The 19,657-nt window shown below is 37.9% G+C and overlaps 1 protein-coding gene across 1 annotated transcript; it reads right to left on the reverse strand.

Annotated features, from left to right (window-relative positions):
- Positions 1 to 2,537: 2,537 nt before the first annotated feature.
- Positions 2,538 to 19,564, reverse strand: LOC120432905 (uncharacterized protein C14orf132). Its single transcript, XM_039598284.1, has 2 exons — positions 19,375 to 19,564; positions 2,538 to 3,428 (listed from the first exon to the last, which is right to left on the reverse strand). Exons 1-2 carry the CDS (start codon positions 19,399 to 19,401, stop codon positions 3,210 to 3,212), a joined length of 246 nt encoding a protein of 81 aa, XP_039454218.1. The 5' UTR covers positions 19,402 to 19,564; the 3' UTR covers positions 2,538 to 3,209.
- Positions 19,565 to 19,657: the final 93 nt, after the last annotated feature.

Consider the following 19,657-nt stretch of genomic DNA (forward strand, 5'->3'; position numbering starts at 1 on the left):
GGGGAAACACTTCCCTCTAGGATATTCAAGCAAGGAAGTGAAAAAGTTCTTTTTTTTAAATGAGTAGGAAGCTCAAGAGGCACATTACAGCTCATTAGTCTGCTGAGGACTGACAGGACAATGACGCAATTCACTCTAGACTCTAAATCTTTAACAGAGAGATGCTGAGTTGCACATGCAAACACATGCATATGTAGAAACACACACACACATGCAATTAAAGACAAAAAACTGATGGGTTAAAACTACACAGTGCACAACAGCATGTTGATAAGTAAGTACAAGACAAAACAGTATCAAGAAGAATGGCCATAGAATAGATGCACTCACTGGACACTTCATAAGTTACACCGTACCAGTACCTGGTTAGACCCTCTGCTGCTTTCATGTTGTCAAAAAGTGATGGACGCGGTCAGCAGAAATATTAAATACCATTTAAATGATGAGCATTTTAATGATGCTCAGTTATCCTTCACACTATTATACCAATAGCAGCTGCCTGAACTGTTGGTACAAAGCAGGATGGACCCGTGCTTTCATAGTCCATGGTTTCACTCGAAACTTATTAAACCAGGTTTTTCCAATCTTCTGTTGTCCAATTCTGGTAAATTGTGCATATTGTAGCCTCGGTTTCCTGTTTCTAGCTGAAATTATGTCATTATCAAGGTTAAGAGAAATTGTGGGTTGCAATTATATTTTGGGTAAAACAGCACTTAATTACTTTTTATATAATTGTGTAATGCATGAACACTTGTATGTAAATGGACTCACTTTAAGTGACATTTTATCACCAGACTCTGGAGTTTCCCTCAGATCCTGGAAACAGGCGAACCTCCGATATTTCTTTTTAACTGAACTTGAAGTCTCAAGTTTCTTTCCATTTCTTCTGACCTCCTGTGATCTTTCCTCATCTCCCTGATTTCTTATCTCTTTGTCCTCTCTCTGCTTTTGTGTCATTCTTTCTTCACTATTGCCTTTATTGAAGCTAATTTCTCCTCTAACAATCTCAGTGATTGGAAGGAAGCTGAAAGCAAATGGCACTACACTTTTTAAATGATATATCCATCCTCATAATGGGGCAAATGTAACCCTGACCGAAAGATATGCCTCCGCATGACCTCTGCTGCTTGTTAAATTTGAACAAATCACTGCTCAATCCCATTGAGCCCCATTTCTTTCTACAAAGAGTTTCTTTCCTCTGGGCTTTTAAAGGGTGCCACAGCTTCTTGAAAGAAAACACACTGGGACAACTAGAATTTGCTGGAGCACTGACTAATGTAAAAAGCACTTTAGTCATGGCATAGTTGTTCTTGCAGCTCAAAACTGGCATAATTGATTGTTCATTACAGCTCTGCTGTAAGTGTAAGCATGCTTTGGATTTCTCAGTGTGGACAAACAGTAAACACGGCGCTGTAGTGAGAGAGATTGAAAGATATCTTTATAAACCTAAAAATATACACATTAGTAGCTCAGAAAGTTGGCACGCCAGTTGTCCCAGACTTATTTTGAACATGTTAACATTCAGACCCAAAAACAAATGTTTAAACAGTGTAAACACATAATGTTAATATGCAAAATATATCATCTAATTTCCAAGAAGTAGAGGGATGAATTTTGTTTTTATTAACTGATCTCTTTAAGTTCTAAAATGTCCCTAAATATGATTCAGTAGGAGTCTGGCTCTCTTAAGCAATAGGCTGTTACCCAAACTGCCACTAGCTCCCTGCTACGGGTCATTTCAGTTCATTTTAGTCACTAAACTGGCCTTGACCTTGTATATTATGCTGGTGCCTTTTGGAGCATTTTTAATGATGTAAAACACTTGTGCTCCAGTTTTAGTCACTGAATTAATTCATTTGTATCAATCTGGAACTATTTTAGCAGGTATTAGTAGATATTAGACTGGTGACCTCTCCAGGGTGTGTCCCGCCTCTTAACCTATCACAGCTGGAATAGGCTCCAGCACCATGGGGGGGAATGAATGAGAAGTGTGAATCCACAGAGGAATGGGTCATATCACAGTAACCATATTACTGTGCAGGATTGATTGTTTCCAGCAGTATGTTTGCTGCTAATAAAAATAAAAACTCATCGGTGCACTGGTTGCTCAAACCTCTGACCATTAACTCGTCAGTGTGAAGCTTCAAAGAGTTGACCTCCTTCTGGCTTCTGGTCCCAGTAAGAGATCGGGCTCTGACCTCTGCTGAGCCTGCAGAGTAACCAGCTTAAAATCAGTTTACGTAATAACTGACCCGTGCAAGCATATTACTACTATTTTAGGACCATAGCTTTTATTCTGTCCAGAGCCTAAAATAAATAACTCATAAATAATAAATTTCCTATTTTGTTCAGGTAGCAGTGCCTGGTAGAAAATGCTAATACACTGTTTGCACGGAGGCTAAAATAAACATCCCTGTGACGCTTTTAGTCCTTCAGCTTTAAAGGGCGAGCCTGAGGACAAGTTTCTGTGGCCTTTAACAATCAGAACTGTTTACAAAGAAGTACGCAGAATTAAAACTGAGTCATAGCCATGGGTTTTAATGCATATTAAACAGGTTACACACAAAGAAAACCAATGAATTATGATGGTGCTCTCAAATGAAGCACTCTAGAAACAGGCAGTACAAGGGTAACAGCAGAAATGTCTTTAAATCTGTGCATTGCATAAGGGAACAAAGGTCTGTTTTTAACTGTAATATGTAGTTTTCACTTTGGAAATTTTAAAAAAGGGGAAAAGTTCATGCATCGTGTAACTTTCTCGATCTTCAGTCAGATGAAATGTAAAACAAACTACACGATGTACATGCACGTCATCTGAGTTTGGTCAATGAGCCATTTTGTCATATTTTACGTTTAAGTGAACTTCTGTACCAACTGCTAAAATCACATTTTTATCTCTCTTTCCTTTTGTGGTTGTTGAACTGTACAAATGAACAGAAAGATTCTGTCAGCTAATTATTTCAATATGATCGCTGATTTTAAATTTTGAAAAAGGAGCGGGGTGACGGGGCTGTGGGAATAAAGACTCCCATGCAAATTCCCCTGCAAAACTCAAACTGGTGCTTACATTTAAAAGAAAAATAATCCATGGGATCAGTCTTAAAGTAAGGCTTTTTTACAACGTTTCTAGAGAAAATATATTTTCAAAATATACAAGAGTTGCCATGTCCGACAGCAGCAGATTTTTTTTGTTCCACTCCTCTACTTTGTCAGAAGGCACAGGCACAAACCACAGCCACCACCACTATGTTGCCAATCGTTGCCAGGACAGCAATCCACAGCCAAATGGTGTCACTGGACACTTTGCCGTCATCCTCGGCTTCTGAGGGTCGCGAATAGCCGGCGTTGAGGTTGGACGTGGACGTCTGCAAGGACGTGTTGCCATTGTACGGAGAATCCATGAAGGCCCCGCTCACAGCCGGGAATTGCTGCAAGGCAAGTAGAGAAAGAAAAACAAAAACTGGGTGATTAATAAAGTCAGGTGCAACAAAAGGTTAAATATGCGATTAAATAGGGTTTTAACGTGGTACGTAATATTTTAAGGTCTTTAACCTACAATGTAATAATGAATTGGTGCTATAAAAATGAAAAATATTGCAAGTAAGCACCGTTTTCAGTACAACATAAGTAATACACTGATGAAAGGCACTACTGGAAAATGATATTTTCTGTTCAGGTTAAACAAACAGCTGCTCCTGGTCTCAGGAGAGCTGTAGCGTACAGTGAAGAGAACGCAGCATCTCAGAGGGATTAATTCTCAGACGGATTAACAGTCCGTCACATGCTTCACATTACTAAAAGCTGCAGAGAAAATCAGAAAGCAAACAAGGCGCAAAATGAATCCCATTTTTAGTCTCAGGTGGAGGTGTTTGTCCTCTGTGGGCTTCCATATTATCCCATCAAACAGACAGGAAAGAGATGCAGCCAGTATTCATAGAAATAGGAGCACACACTCATGTATATTTGCGCTCTTCTTCCTGCCCTACACACACATTTACACACACGCGGTCCAAGCCACCTCAAGTTTTAGCCACTTGCTTAGGTTATGTTGCTGTCACTCTTCATCCCGGAGGTGTGACACACACACACACGCGAGGTTGAAACTCAGGATGCGTCGGCGTAATCCGCTGTAACGTTTCTCACAAACTCACCAGAACACCCAAACACAACCACACAGGGTGTCTTATACTCTTAAAGCAGAGACTGCACAGTCTGCGATACAAACAGACAGCCCAGTGACCATTAATAATTCTAGTTTTTACCCTGACAGATGAAAAGTTCAGCTGAGTTTGACCCTTTGACTTGTAGGTATTTAGGCATGTTAAGGAGCCGTTCTGTGATTGCTGAGCAACATAATGTTCAAAATTGACTGTCCGAAAAGGTGAGTCAGATCTGACCGTGACTGGAAATGTTCATTTATTTGAACAATAGTATATTTTTAAGAACTAAACATTACTTCTTATCTATACTCATTAGTTTGTTATTTATTTCTGATCACTGCGATCACCCCCACTGGAATAGGGGACGGATGATTTGAATGTAGCTCTTTAAATCCCAGCAGAAAATGTCACGTTCATGCGATGAATAAATGTTTCTGACGCTGCGTCATTGTGACTGCAGCTGAGGTCAGACCTTTGTGACTGTGAACACAACTATGGCTCTGGGATGTTTCAACCATCAGGTTCAGTTTGACCCCAAGAGCTTCTCAGGCAGCGTTTATGTCCCCATCTACCCTCTCTGCAACCTAACTGCAGATGTGACTTCAGGGCAAATTTCACTCATACAGATGTTTTTGTTTTTTTTGGTTTTTAAGAACTCACTTTGTTATCACTGAATATTTACAAGGGAACTCCACCTGAGTTTGTACAATGGAGTGGATATTTTTGCCTCTGTGAAGTTTAAACGCCAATTTTGAGGAATGAGTCATTTGAAGCATGACATGAGAGCATGGTTCAAATGCCTGCTAGTTTTAACCAGTAAGACTTCTTCTGTCTTCACACCAGATAAAGTACACAAGATTTAATGTTTGTTTGGTTTTATTTTAGTTTTTGACATGAACTATCTTTGTATCTCATCACTCTTTGACCAGCTATTGGGCGCAAAGACAAAAAAACGCCAAACAAATCCAGATTCAAGCACAAATGTTGAGGACAATTATGTATAAAACAGCTAATCCTTGATTCCAATATAGAAAAGTCCACTGATCACATGGGGATCAAGCAGAGCTTAGTCTACATGTCCCAGCCAAGCAGATCACAGAGCTTGTAGGGTACATATTAAATCCCGTTGATGTACAGTATGAGGATGTTTTCCAATATACACGATCATTCAATCCCAGCTGTCTCATCTTATCCAAAAGGAGCTGCATGTTTTCATGCCTTCCTTAAAAAAAGGAAGAGTTTAAAACATTGCAACCATTAAGATGTGGCAGCATAATTCATGAGAAAACTTTGTGAGTGCCCACAGACGCCATTTAATATCTATATTTAATTAAACTGCCTCCTGGGATTTTTCACAAGTGAATGCAGGTTTGGAGAAATTTATCATAAAGCACCCAACGTGTAATTGAAACGTATAGAAAATCTAACCAAATATATATATATATATATATACATGAAGGCAAAGCATACTGTAACAATGGGAGCGGTGAAGTCGCTCACTTTTTCATTAGAAAGTCTGAGCCCACAGGCAGTGTCTCATTCTGCGAGTAAAAGAAAAGGGTCATCAAGAAAAGCAGCATGAGCATGAGCAAGTGTTATTACACCACATGGCTGGAGGACAAACTATCCAAAGATATAATGAGTTTGTTTTTAGGACGAGACATTCTAAATTCAAATAGTTTAATATATACTGTACGCTATGACTCGGCGTGGTCAACTGAAAGTGGAAGTCGGGTCCTACTGTATGGGTGCCAACACACTGTAATCTAATTTCTGATTTTAGTTCATTTTTTTTTCGTTTGCTCATTTTATCTTTATTTGTTTATTTGAGCAAAAAAGCTCAGTCTTTGCATGGAAAATCTGATATTAAGCCTGTGGCGACACGAGAAAGGATTCGGCAAATGAGTTACAAATTAATGAATTAATGAACCGCAGCAAATGCAAATGCTGTGCTCTTAGATGTGAACCAAAGACATCCACTGCAGTATTGTACTACAAATACAATACTTTTCAGCAGTGTTTTTACATACAACCAGCCACACACACACACACACACACACTTAACCACACATCTACTCTCACACACAACATCCTTACAGTCACTGCACTGAGCAGTGTGAAAAAGCAGCAATCTGTTCAGTCACATTAAAGTTATATAAGGAAGTGACCTCTTTCAGTGCTACAACATCTTCATAGTTTTACTTTAAGTGCTGTTTTTCACAGTTTAGCTCAACATTTTCACTGTGTCCTGATCTCAGAACTGTTTGTGTCTCCAAACTACTGTGTTTATTTCTGAATTGTGTATTATAAGATCTAAAAAAATGTAAGCTTGTACTGCAAACTGTAAATAAAGAAATCTAAAGAAAGACATTGAATGTATATTGTGAACCATATCAGAATTGGTTCAGTTAATTTTCTGTTAAATATTGGATTTATCTAACTCACTGTTTTGCTTTCATTTTTTAGTATTCTATAGTAGACGTGGTATAAAAAACTGCTTTAAATTCATCTGCAGTGGTTCCACAAATACGCTGATATATAACTTTATCTTGATCAGTATGATATGACTGATACAAAACACTGCAATAAAAATTAAGTCATATAATAAGTGAGGTTAATCTTCTTCTAACTGGATACCGCACGGACTGAGTACCAGATAACTGAGATTTAGTTGCAGACCACACACATTTAGAAGAAATACCAATCACTTCCAGACACCCAGTGAAAAAGTGATTTAGCAGTGATCGAAACACACCTTCAGCCAAGAAAAAAGCTAAATAGAACCCTAAATTAATAATACACAAGCCATAAATAAACATAATCTTAATGCATATCTAACTCTCAAGAAATAGACAATCATATTCAGCCTGTTGCTGGTCCTGAAAATACAGATCACCTTCTTGTTTACTCTCAAACGCTCTAAAGTAACAAAACAAGTCAAGTGCAAAGCTGCTGGGATACTGAATTTGAGACTGCACCTTACACATGCTCGATCCTCTGTAAGTGTCTATAAAATCCTCCAAGTTTATCATGCCTTGCATCTGATGCACAGGACATTTTGTCGTGCTTTTGATACTAAGAGCAATCTCCATTAAGATCATACGAGTAATTAAAAGTTTCCAAGTGATTCCAGGAATCCATATACAAAAAACACAGCATATAATAACAAACAAACTAGAGAGAAAGCATGAAAACAGGACAGAGAGTTGTACCTACTGCCGGCTGTATGTGAAGAAAGAAACCAGTTCTTAGGATGCGGTCTGTCTGGTCCTACGCTCTGACTTAGAGTGCATCCAGAAACAGAGAGGAGCTGCGCTTCATGAGAATGAGAGACTTAACTGGATCTGAGAGAGACACAGTATACACTGAGAGAGAGAGAGAGAGAGAGAGAGAGAGAGAGAGAGAGAGAGAGAGGTATCCTTCCCAGTGAAAGTGAGAGATGAGTGTACACTGTGAGAGCATGTGTGTTACAGCTATAGAGATCCCACTGTGAGAGTATGGGTGTAAAAATGTGCGTGGGTAAGGGTGGGAGTGGTTTCATCTCCGAAACAGCTGAGCTGGAGGTTTCTAACCTCACTCTGACAGACTATTTATGTATCAGTGAAGGAGAGCCCTGACGGACGGCGAGGAAAGTGAAAAATGATGTCGTTCAGCGGTAAATGAGAAGAGCAATAGGGTGGAGGTTTGAACGACTTGAGACACATCCACTCACAGATTTGAACCAGCGGCACTGTGAGCACTCGGCATTCGACTCAGCTTGCTTAGTCAAATGCATGTTGGCATTTCGGGAGCTCGTGTACAAATATTAACAGCATTCATCGGCATGTACGAGTGAAACCATATGCACACATTAGAGAACATGTGTGTAAGATAGCATGTCTCGCAGCTTTTGTGCGTCATGCTCTGTGAATCCATGCAGAAGACAACTGTCTCAACGTGTAAGTTGTCTCAGTCATTGTTTAAGACCACCATACTTTTTGTTAAAACATGAACAAAGGATTGGTCAAATATTTGCATTCACACACAGCAACAGTGCTTCCTGCTCATCCAGTTCAGGGTTAAGATGGATCTGGACATGTCACACCTGTCAGAGAGGCAGTGTACACACTGGACGGGTCACCAGTCTGTCGCAGGGCCAACACAGAGAGACAGACAACCATTTACACTCAGCCAATTTATATTCACCACTTAACTTAACATGCATGTCTTTGGACTGTGGGAGGAAACCAGAGTAACCCGAGAGAAGCCATGCAGGCACAGACAGGCCAAGCACACTGCAAACAGAAAGGTCAGTGGATTTGAACCCAGGACCTTCTGCTGTGAGGCAACACTACTAACCGCTGCACCACTGATACTAATACTTAATTAGTAATTCACTAATAATTACTATATTATTAGTTACAAGCCCCAAAACAGAAACATATAAGTAAAGGAATGGAAAGAGAAGATGCTTGCAGAGAAATAAAGAAACACAAGAATCAGAGCAGGTCTTCTGCCTCTTAACTTTTCACTTCCCTCCCATTACGCCGTACTATGTAAACTTTTATCCTCCTAAATCTATCCAGATGTTTGCCTGAGACTTCTGCCTCTACAAATCTTTATGCCCTGCTTTTGACCTCCTCTACATCTTTCTCGCTCTTCAAATTTAGTGATATCACCCGTAAAATTAACACATTGCTGTTTTGTTTTCCTTCTCACATCGTCTAACCTGCTATTTTTGCCTCCACTCTCCTTTCATGAATTTTCTCATCTCTCCCTGTTTTCCCTGTGCATCACTTTACTCTCTCGATCCATGGCATGATAGTATCATCCCTCCCTAGATGATGTAGCGTGCAGTGCTGCAGGACTTGTAGTACTGCCGAGATATATCTATATATATTAGAATTAGAGATTTCTTCTGTTCATCTGTTTAGAATAAGTTGGCATTTGAGTCTACTCTCTGTGCCCATCTGCATGTGCATCCTGTTGTAGCTTAGAGTGAGGAAGCACATTTGTAGCCTTTATGTTTCTGCATGTGCATATGTGTTGGCATTCATTTGTCTGTCTCTATTCTAAATGAACAGGTGCAGGAAATGCATGCCTATGTAGATGTAAACCTTTATTCTGTGTGACTGTGCGGTTGCATACACATGTAAATGTATATGTGTCCAGGACAGGCATGGTTTATAAAGTTATGTAATGTGCTTCTACACTGAGGGGAGAGAAAGCGCCTTTTGTAATCCCACACTCATGTACACACAAGACACAAATGAATGCACACACATATGCTGCAGAAACACGCATTCATCAATCACTGAAAGTGCACAGTTATCTAAAGTTAGAGGGGATTGAAGTGAAGAGAAAAAAGATGGAGAGAATAAAGAGGTCCATACTCACATATGTTTTATTCGATATTCGTCTTGAGAGATGTAGTGCATCTTTATATTTAAAGTGTGTTTCAGCTTTATATGCAATATCTTAAAAGACTGGGAAGATTATGTTTTCATTTCACCTTTGACAAGTTAGATATTGCCATGACCGGAATCTTTGGTTCATATGGTACTTATTTAAGAGAAAAACATGGATGGAAGAAAAAGGGGAGGAGAGAAGGAGAGACAGAAGAGAGAGAAATAAAAGGGTGAATGAACAGCCTCACAGCATCCAGCTGTTCATCTTCTTTGTGAAACATCTGTCATAAAATTACAGGCAGTGAAAGCAGAGGAAGGGGAAGAAAATACAGATGAAAAATGATGCTTAGCTAATTCTTTATTCATACGGTTTGCACAGTTAGCTCTGGACTGCTCTGTACCCTCACTAGGCATTTACTGCATGGTTTTATTATATAAGGAATGTTATAATGTTATCTATACTGGTTAACCACAACATTAAAGCCACCTGTAGGTGAAGTGAATAACACTGATCATTCTCTTTATGTGTTTGTAGAATCTCTGACATGTATCTCCCCCCAAAACACTTCTGTAACAGAAGACGTGCTAGCTAATAAGCATAGGTTAGTTAGCATGATCCAGAGCATTTAAAACATGCAATCAATACAGGATTTATATCTGATGAACCAGCAAACATTTCTACCCAAAAATGTACTTCTTGGCTATGAGATGTTGTTCTTTAACAATAAATCTGACATTTGTTCAGTGATGGAAACACTCATTTTAAAAAATGTCAGAGATGCATAGAAAAGAAAATAATATTCAAAATGAGCCAGTTCCTTGTGAACTAAGACCGTTTTTTCTCCATCCATCCATATTCTTCTAATTAAGTATACTGGTGGATCTGGAGCCTATTCAAGCTGTCATAGGTCAAGAGGTGAGGTATACCAGCCACCACCCTTAGCACACCTTTCCCTGTTTGCCTGTTCACTGGTCTTAAATAAATAATAATGGAGTAATAAAGCAAGCTTGAGTGGCTTATGGTTCTGAGGCCATGGTAGAGGGTTATTATTATGTACAGACAGTTTTTTCTGCAGAATGCAGTGATTAAAAGAATAAAAATTTAAAAAGGTACAATAAATGCAAATAATTAAATTACATTTGTAGAGTTTTACAGACCTGCTGATATTGTCTCCTGCTTGCAGCAAGCCTTAGAGCCTTTGAGACAAACCTAGTGTAACTGAGTTCATTTTAAATCACACACAAGACATGATGGTTTGCCCTGAAATAAATGACACCAAGCAAACTAAATCAAAATGTAGTACGCAGCTGAAAATAATTTCCATAATTTATAAGTTAATGAGCCATGTGATGAGAAGAAATGTCTAAGGCGAACTTTAGCTGAATGAATTCACGATAAGAATTGAAGCAGCAATTGTGCGAGGAGAGGGGGAAAAGAAACAAAATGAGCAAGAAGACGAGTGAAAGGAAAAAAGAGATGATCGCACTCGGTGATGAGCAAGTGCGAGTACTCTGCAGAAGAGCCTGCTCTTATGGCTGGTTGAATCTTTGCTTAGTTTTGCTGGAGGCTTCAAATCCTGACTGACAAACAAAGAGCAACATTCCCTCAGTTATTGTGTGCTTCAAACACACACACACATACAGTATAGGTATTGTAACTTAATGTAACTTACGCATTCAATTGCAAAAAAGGTTTAAAGGATTTAACTGAATTCATCAGTTAAATATGATAATGTTAGAGCAAATACAGTTGTGATGAGAAGTTTGCAAACACTCGTCAATGATTATTTCTGTCTGTATGTATAATTTTGACATGAAAGAATTATACCTTAACGCCCACTCACATCCTGGGCCATCTGACCTCAGGAAATCACATGATAGGGTGGGGCTAGGTTTCATAATGAGTTTACCCGAAACCTTGGCTGATTGTGACCTCACAATCTTGGCTCATGTGATTAGGTATAGGATCATCAGGGGGTCCTTTTGTCTCTCTCAGGGGGATACTCCCACATGGCTTAAATCTGGGACTCTGCACCATTTGACCCTAGAACTGAAGAAGCTTCTCGGATGAGAGGTGAAACGTCTTCGAGCAACTTAAAAAAGTCCAGACGCTTTTCTTTCTAAGCTCCTTAGACTACGATGACCTGGATGACTGAGAACCTTCACAGACATATGCTGTAAAATCATTCCACCCTGGAAAAACAACATCACAAAGAAATCCTTAAAACTCCAAAGTTACCATGATATTCATCCCTGTGAAACATGACTGTAAGCTTCTGACCACAACTGTAAGTCCATGTATGGAGGAGGATGGGGTTGACAGATGGGTCAACAAACCAACAACAAACACAGCAAGTAAACCTTAACAGGCAGCTGCTAGTTTTCAGCTTCTGTGTAACACCCATGCACTGATTTTTTTGTTTTCCCTCACATGCATGTACTCATCATTGGTAATTACCAAAGTGTTTTAATCCAAACCGTGACCTAACCAAGTATTTTGGTGCCTTGAACTAACCATACAGTGAATGACAATATCTCTCTGCTAACTGCTTGGAAAAACTCAGGACAACATACAGTCATCAAAGGCAATAAAAAAATGAGCACATAAAAATATATGTATGAGGTATCATACATTATACCTTAAACCGTAAGCGTTTGTTCCTTAGTCAGTCATTTCCCTTTGATTATATAATCTGATTATGTTTGTATTTTAGTCTTTCTCCTATTCATGATGATGGTTGAGTGCAGAGGAGTTCACAGGGAGCACGCCATGTGAACTCCTCTGCACTCAACCATCATCATGAATCCTGGTCTTGTTATCACTTGAACAACCAAGTCACGCTGCCATGTAACAAAGAGCATGGAATCACATGTGCATGGGTTACTGAATGTGTTACCTCATAGGTCATCTGACCTTATCAGGAATGCTTCTGACGGTTGTATGAAGCCAAGTTATACTGTAATGCATAAAAGGAAACATTGAAATATTGCACTGGAGATTATACTACACTGCCAGGGTATCATAGAAAATGAATGAAACACGTCACTGCATTAAAATTTAAAGCCTAGGTAATGTGAATAAATGCAGACCATCATGATACAGAGAAGAGAAGTGCTAGACAGTCTAATGCACAACACTGTCAAATGATTGCTTTTCTTTTTTTCATGTGCTCTAGCCAGGAGTTGCTTCCAGAACGACAGCATCTTGATACTTGCCCAGGAATAAGAAAATAATGACAACCCATGGTCCACTTACACCTTTAATACATCAATTTTTCCATATCCAAAGTTCCAGGTGAAGATGTAAATGAAGCTTCGGTTGCTCTGCATCAATAAATAGCAAGTGCTACAGAAGAGGAGCGAGCATAAAAGGCGTAACATTTTTTCACATGAAACTTTTCGAACAGCTCCAGAAATATCACCAAACATGCCAACTGTTTTTGCAATTTGTCACAAAATGTCCAAAGTCTGAATTTCCCAGGAAGACAAAGAAGTGCAACACTGAGAGATAAAGATTGAGGATATGGTAGGAAGATTATTATTATTTTTTATTTTCAAAAGGTAAGGAAATTTAAACCTTACATCTGATGCCCTCATTTATTTATAGTTTTTAAATAAGATATTCGATTCTACATTGTGATTATTAATTTTTTTATATCAAATTGAAGTATCTAAATTTTGTGTTATTCAAAGGCTGCATGAAAGTTTTAGGGAGTCTGATACAGTTTAATGCAGGCTAAACTATTTAGTTTGCAGTATTGTTGTACAGTTTACAGTAATGCACTGTGTTGGATTGGTGCAGAGCAGGCTGTGGCGTTCATGGTCAATATTAAGTTACATAAATAATAAATAACTTTAAAAATTTTATATTAATTTTATGTGTCTAGGGATTGAAAATCAGCCATCTATCTTGTGAAACATCTACTTATATCTTGTTAAAGTCAATTAGGTGAGTCCACAAAGAGCAGTGAATACTGAACTAGCAGCACCGGTCAGCTGATTACAGCCTGTACACACAGAAAAATCTCCAGGAGCTTGCATTACTTTATGATCAGCCCACCTGTCAAATCCACTTTAATCCCTCATTTTATATATACATATGTATATATCTATATATATATATAGATATATACATATATAAGCTTTTAAAGCATGCATTTACACAATGACATGTTCATTGCATATATTTAGTCTGAACTTAAATAGAGGATAGGAAATAGGAACTGTTCATCTGAAATTAATAATCAAGTTTCTAAGGTGAAGTGTGAGTTGACAGTTGAATTATTTATGTAGCAGTGTGCAGTTGTGTCCATCCTGTCTCATGTCTGGCGTGTGATACTAATCTGTCATGTCAACCATTGTGAATGAATAAAGCATCACAGAGGTTATAGTACGCCCCAGGGCATTTATGTATCCTCCCCTCCTTGCATCTATTTGTCATGACTTCTTTTATTTCTCAAGGTTATCTCAACCCTGTGCTGAAGGAACAAACACGTGAGGTGCTTCATGCATTGTTAAAGGACATATAGGGATTCTTTGAAATCAACTGAAAGACTTCCCAAACAGTGTGAAGCACACAAAGAAGAAGAAAAAGAAACTTCATACACAATGGCTTGTTTGGATTTATATTATTACATAATAATTGCATAAAAAAATAAAAACACTTTTAAAGTGCAAAACATAAAAACTTTGTAAAGTAAATTAAAATCAAGGAAACCAGTTTAAAGGAAGTGTAAAAATAAAGAACCAAGACAAAAAATAAGACACTGCAGAAGTTTTCTCTGGAAGCTTGCTCCATATTTATAATGCACGCTACCTTAATTCTTTTTCCATATTTATGTTAAAACAGAACATGCTCTGTAGTATATGATCATGTTCTGTCATAGTATATATGAAATACTATGAGTACTGCTTTGCAACCTTTACACAGTAGGGGTTGAGAAGTTGTAGAAGTTGGTCAGAAAGTTAGTCGAAAAGCAAAATATTACACAACCATTCATGTCAGCACTTCAGCGTCTGATAAATAGAAAGTCTGGGTATTAAAGAAATGCATGACTTGCCAGTGTAACTGCTACAGAAACTGTTTATATACAGCTTCACTTTCAAACTTCCTGACTCATTTTTGCTGACAAAACATGGTTGAGAAAACACTTTAAAAGCACAGACTACCAAATAATTCACACTGGATGAAATGAACAACACCAAACATGCCTTGGAGCTAAATGTAGTTTGGTAAACCTAAGCTATGTATAAAAAAAAGCTTTACTTAGTTTATATACACACATATAGATAGATAGATAGATAGATAGATAGATAGATAGATAGATAGATAGATAGATAGATAGATAGATAGATAGATAGATAGATAGATAGATAGATGTGTGTGTGTGTGTGTGTGTGTGTGTGTGTGTGTGTGTGTGTGTGTGTGTGTGTGTGTGTGTGTGTGTGTGTGTGTGTGTGTGTGTACATGTACATTTTAAAAATATAAATTCAGTATAACGCAAAAATGTTTTGTGCAAGCTCAGCTTTAGCTTTGTAGTTTGTGTCCAGCAGTCACATGTGCAGTTGATGATGCTGCCAATGTCATGTATTTGTTAAGGCCATGTGATTCTTAGCCATGTTGTTTGGGATGATGTGAGCCCTGAATACTGATGACGTATGCTGTACACAGAGGTCAAGTAACGGGTGGTAGCTGTTTGACTAATGTGCTGCCCGGGCATCAGTCAGTCAGGATCATGCCTGAAAAGGAAGTGGGGGTCAATTCCAGGAGAGAAGTTGTGATACTTAAAAAAACAAACTAATTCCTTTCCTATTGTGGCCCTAAATTGATCATTATTTAAAAAATATATCAAATATGATTGCAGTTAAACTACTTAGATTAATGTAGTTTTACTTGTCCTCATTACTGGACAACTGGACATCAGTAACAGGGAACTTCTTAATGGTGAAAGCAAAATACAAAAAAAGTTTGATCACATATTTTGGTCATAAATGTGTATTCAGGCAGAACAGCAAACGTATTAGTAGTTTTAGTTCTCAGTATTACATACACTACATGCATAGCTTTACTTTACAGCCCTGTAGTTCTGTATAGATCACTGTATGGATGTGGGTAACTTATTTGTTAAACAAATAGCAATAAGAAAATCTGATCCATGTTTCTACTTTTGGATGAACTGGAAGAACGAGCTGCTCATGATGGATCCGATTTGCTGTGTGTGGTGCGCTGATGTCGCTCCAAAGCATCTGATAAACTCTTTAGCAGATGGTAATCTGACCTATATCTACATCGCACACACTTTGATTGGCATTGCTTAATTAAGACCAGTCTAACAGTCACTCCCAGAAAGAAAAAAAGGGGGTTGGGATTGAAAGAGAGGAAAAGGGTCATCAACAGAAGAGCAGTCTTGGAGGTTTGTTGCTCAAGGACACTCAGCATCTACAGGATTTGACAAATACATATGAAAAAACCCCAGAAATGTTTCCATTTTCCTTACTTTTCTGAAAGGTCAGCCTTGAATTAGGTGGATTATGAAACTGATTTCTTTACCAGGCTGCTGACACTATATTTTGTGCCATATTTAATGTAGTGGAAAGATTATATTTACATCCCTCATCAGCTCAGTTATGACCCTTGAGCCTTTCAGCTGAAAAGACATTCAACATATGTTTTTGGTTTACTTTTTTCCAGTTTTTTTTCTAAACAAAATTTTGGAGATGCGTGGTTTTCAGGTAGCGACGACGTTGCGACATTGACAGTTAGTGTGGGGTGATTAAAGACCACACATTGAGCACATCTGATGAACTATCTAAGAACAGATGGCTATCAGATGAGGCTTTCCATCAAACTCCTTCAGCCAGACAGAGTTCACGTCTGGAGCAGAGAAGCTCAATGAGTAGAGAATTAAAGGGAACTACCACCCAATTCAGGGACATAAAAGTGTTTATTATTGGTTGAAAGAGTTTATATTTTAACCTACAGCACACATTCAGAAAGTCTAACCAGCTGTGTGGAAAAGCTTTGAGCCTCTGTTGCCATTACTTGAGCATGTCTTTGCACAGAGGGTGTGTTGATTTAGTGCCCATAAGCAGATGGTAACCGGAGACTTTGCACAACAGGGTACCCATCAGGAAATAGGTACCCAATCTCCAAAACTACTGTGTGTGATACAATGACATCTCCTCTTTGTGCCTTAGCATCATACTGTTTGATATATGAAAGCTCTTTTTTGCCAAATTGGAAAAATTATTTATTTCCCCAAACAGCAGGTTTTCAGATGTGATAAATAAATACTTCTGTGGCATATTTCATCGGGAGTCTATTAAACTGTGTCTGTTATGAATGAATGCTGTCACAACCACTATATTTTTTACATTTTGTCCAAAGACATGTAAAAAAAATGGTTTCTAAGTCTCAATAACACTATTTAGTCCTTAAAAAATCCTTTAAAAATGATCCGTCATATCTGTAAGTTCATTTATCCTCTCCACATAAAGAAAGATGTATCTTTTAAATACTTGACACTAAATTATGATGTTTGTTTTTTTTAAACTACATAGGACAAGCTAATAGACATCCTAGTCACTAAACTATTTTCTGATGAGAAAAGTAAAAAACATCTTTGGAAATGCACTATAGATGCTTCCTATTGCAAATAAAGCACTACAGTAAAAGTGACTCAGTTCCTCAAAGAGCACATTCAGTGAAAATAGGAGTTTTACTGTGCTTGCACTTAAAAGCCTATGGATATATTGCAAAACACATCTGTAGGCTTTATAGCCCTGCAATGCCCAAACGGGTCACTACTGCAACATAAAACATTGCCCTCAGGTTATAGCTAAAGCTCAAGATCATAATTCAGAGGCTGGGAAAAAATGAGAGAAGAATATTCTTTCATGATTGAGAGTAACAGAATAGAGGCTGCTGTGTTAACCTTTAAAGAAAGAAGTCCAACCAACTAGAAGTTTTTATTTTTTTTAAGTATGTTGTTCTTTGCAGATGCAAGGATGCTATTTTAATGAAAGACTTTTATATGAACTTAGTGGACTGGAAAGCTTCACTGGTAAAAAAGTAAAATGATGAGTTGCTGATGTGCAAAAAGTGCTTCATTCATGCATCATGAAAATGGAAAGCCCTCTATCTGACATTTATGGGTTTTTTGTTTTTGTTTTTATAACAATTGCAGGCAAATCAACATACAGCAAAGGAATATGCATTCAATTTGACTCATGTGAGCAGTACCCTCATGGACAACAATGTCTTTGTGAACAAAGCTGTACCCCCAATTGTTCTCAACTGTATTTCAGTCCACGTGAGTGTATGGCTCATGGATGCTTCACTCCACTTTGTTAAGAATTGACAGAAAGACGGGAAAACAGCAGCGCTGACGTGACTCAGTTGTTTAAATCAAGCGTGAGTCCTTTCTCGCGTGTCTACTTTGGGAGAAGCTACTGCACACACTGCTTTTGACTCATATCTGTATGTGTGCTCTGTCTAAAACTGTACAAATAATGTGCAATTTTGTACTCTTCAGTGTACAAAAAGTTTTTTAATGATTCAGTGACTCAGTCTACACACTGTAGCTACAGTTCCCAAGTTATAATAAAGGCTGATAAAAGTAGACAGTGTGGGATCTGTACTTTGTCTGCTTTTATAATAATTTCACTACAATACACTATGTCTGGAAAACCTTGATTACTATGAGATCAGGCTCTTTTAATGGTTTTATACTGGACAACATATGAACACTTGACCACTACAGCCAGGGAATCCAGTGGCTGTAACATAAGTTGGTGGCATGATCACTGTAAATCAGTGTAAAGTTGTTCTAAATGATAACCAGTTTTTAATAAAGGTCATCTAAAGGCATAAGTCCCCTTTAATTACATGGAATTCCAATGTTAATTTTAAATTACAATTTCATTATATTTACCTACAAATTCTTAAAGGTAAGATTAAGGGGGTCACAAATCAGGTTTTTACCTTAAACAAATCAATACTATAAGGACATTTAAGTATTTCATAATTTACCACAGTAAAAGTTTGCAGTTTAATGGCAATTTTGCAGAAAAACAAACAATATTTCCCCATCTGACATCAAAAGTACACTGTACTACCTTTATTGAAGATTCATTATGTTGTTGTGTATGATGTATTTTCTATTAGTCAACTGTACTTTTATTTTACTAATATAAATGTGATAAGGACTATTCTTGTTTTTCAGCTTACAAGAAAAAAAAATACCTGTAAAAGGTAAAAGTCTACGTGACTTTATAATGATGGAGCCGATTCTAACTTGTTTTTTTCTTCTACTGTCGTGGTTTAAATTCAACTTTCAGGCAGAGGTTTCTCTTGCTTGTAAAACACATGGAAGTTAGCCAAGGTTAAGCCATTCCATATAGTACAGTGTGCTTATGACGAAAGACTGAGAAATATTGTTTGTTTTAAGCAAAATTGCCCAGAATTTATGCAGTACTTCAAATTTCTTACAGTATAATTTGTGTACCCTATTCTAGGGTAACAAATCAGCCTTTAAGTACTTCTAGGTAAATATAAATACATGTTAATTTCAAACAAAATACAGTGAAATTCCATTTCATTACAGGGGAAGTAAGTATTATAAAAGTGTTACCTCTTTGTCTTATGATGACACATTTTTATCCTGATGGGAGTGCTCTCTCCTACAATCACATCGTCTCAATCCATTTCTACCATGATCCAGTATCTCGTTATCTCATCTTTAGTAAAAAAAAAAGCCTTTTTAAATATCCATCTAAAAGTCATAAAGTGAGAGCTTACATGGATAACCATATTTCTGCTTCCTTACCTGTGCAGACATCAGTGATAATTCCATTATCCCGGGGTCAAAGGTTGCCAGCTAGAGCGTCTAAAGAAGGCGGTCTTTAAAGTAGAAGTCAGACAGCTGACAGCAAAGAAAATAAAAGGAGAAGAAAAACGAGTATGAGGGCTTCAAAACGGCGCTGCTGTGCTTCACTCAGAGTACTTGTGAATGCTTTTCATGCTTCACAGAAGAGTTTATTCTCTCAATACATGTCTCTCTCCCCCCCTCGCTTTCTCTCTCTCTCTCTCTGCCTTTGTGGATGTGGATG

Source organism: Oreochromis aureus, linkage group 14 (genome assembly GCF_013358895.1).
Source record: "Oreochromis aureus strain Israel breed Guangdong linkage group 14, ZZ_aureus, whole genome shotgun sequence".
Taxonomy (NCBI): Eukaryota; Metazoa; Chordata; class Actinopteri; order Cichliformes; family Cichlidae; genus Oreochromis; species Oreochromis aureus.

Bases quoted from the DNA above. Each gene is read 5' to 3' on its own strand.
- LOC120432905 (XM_039598284.1), bottom strand. From the start codon at position 19,401: ATGGAATTATCACTGATGTCTGCACAG. The intron at 3,429-19,374 runs GTAAGGAAGCAG...CTTGCCTTGCAG, and splicing joins TATCACTGATGTCTGCACAG to CAATTCCCGGCTGTGAGCGG.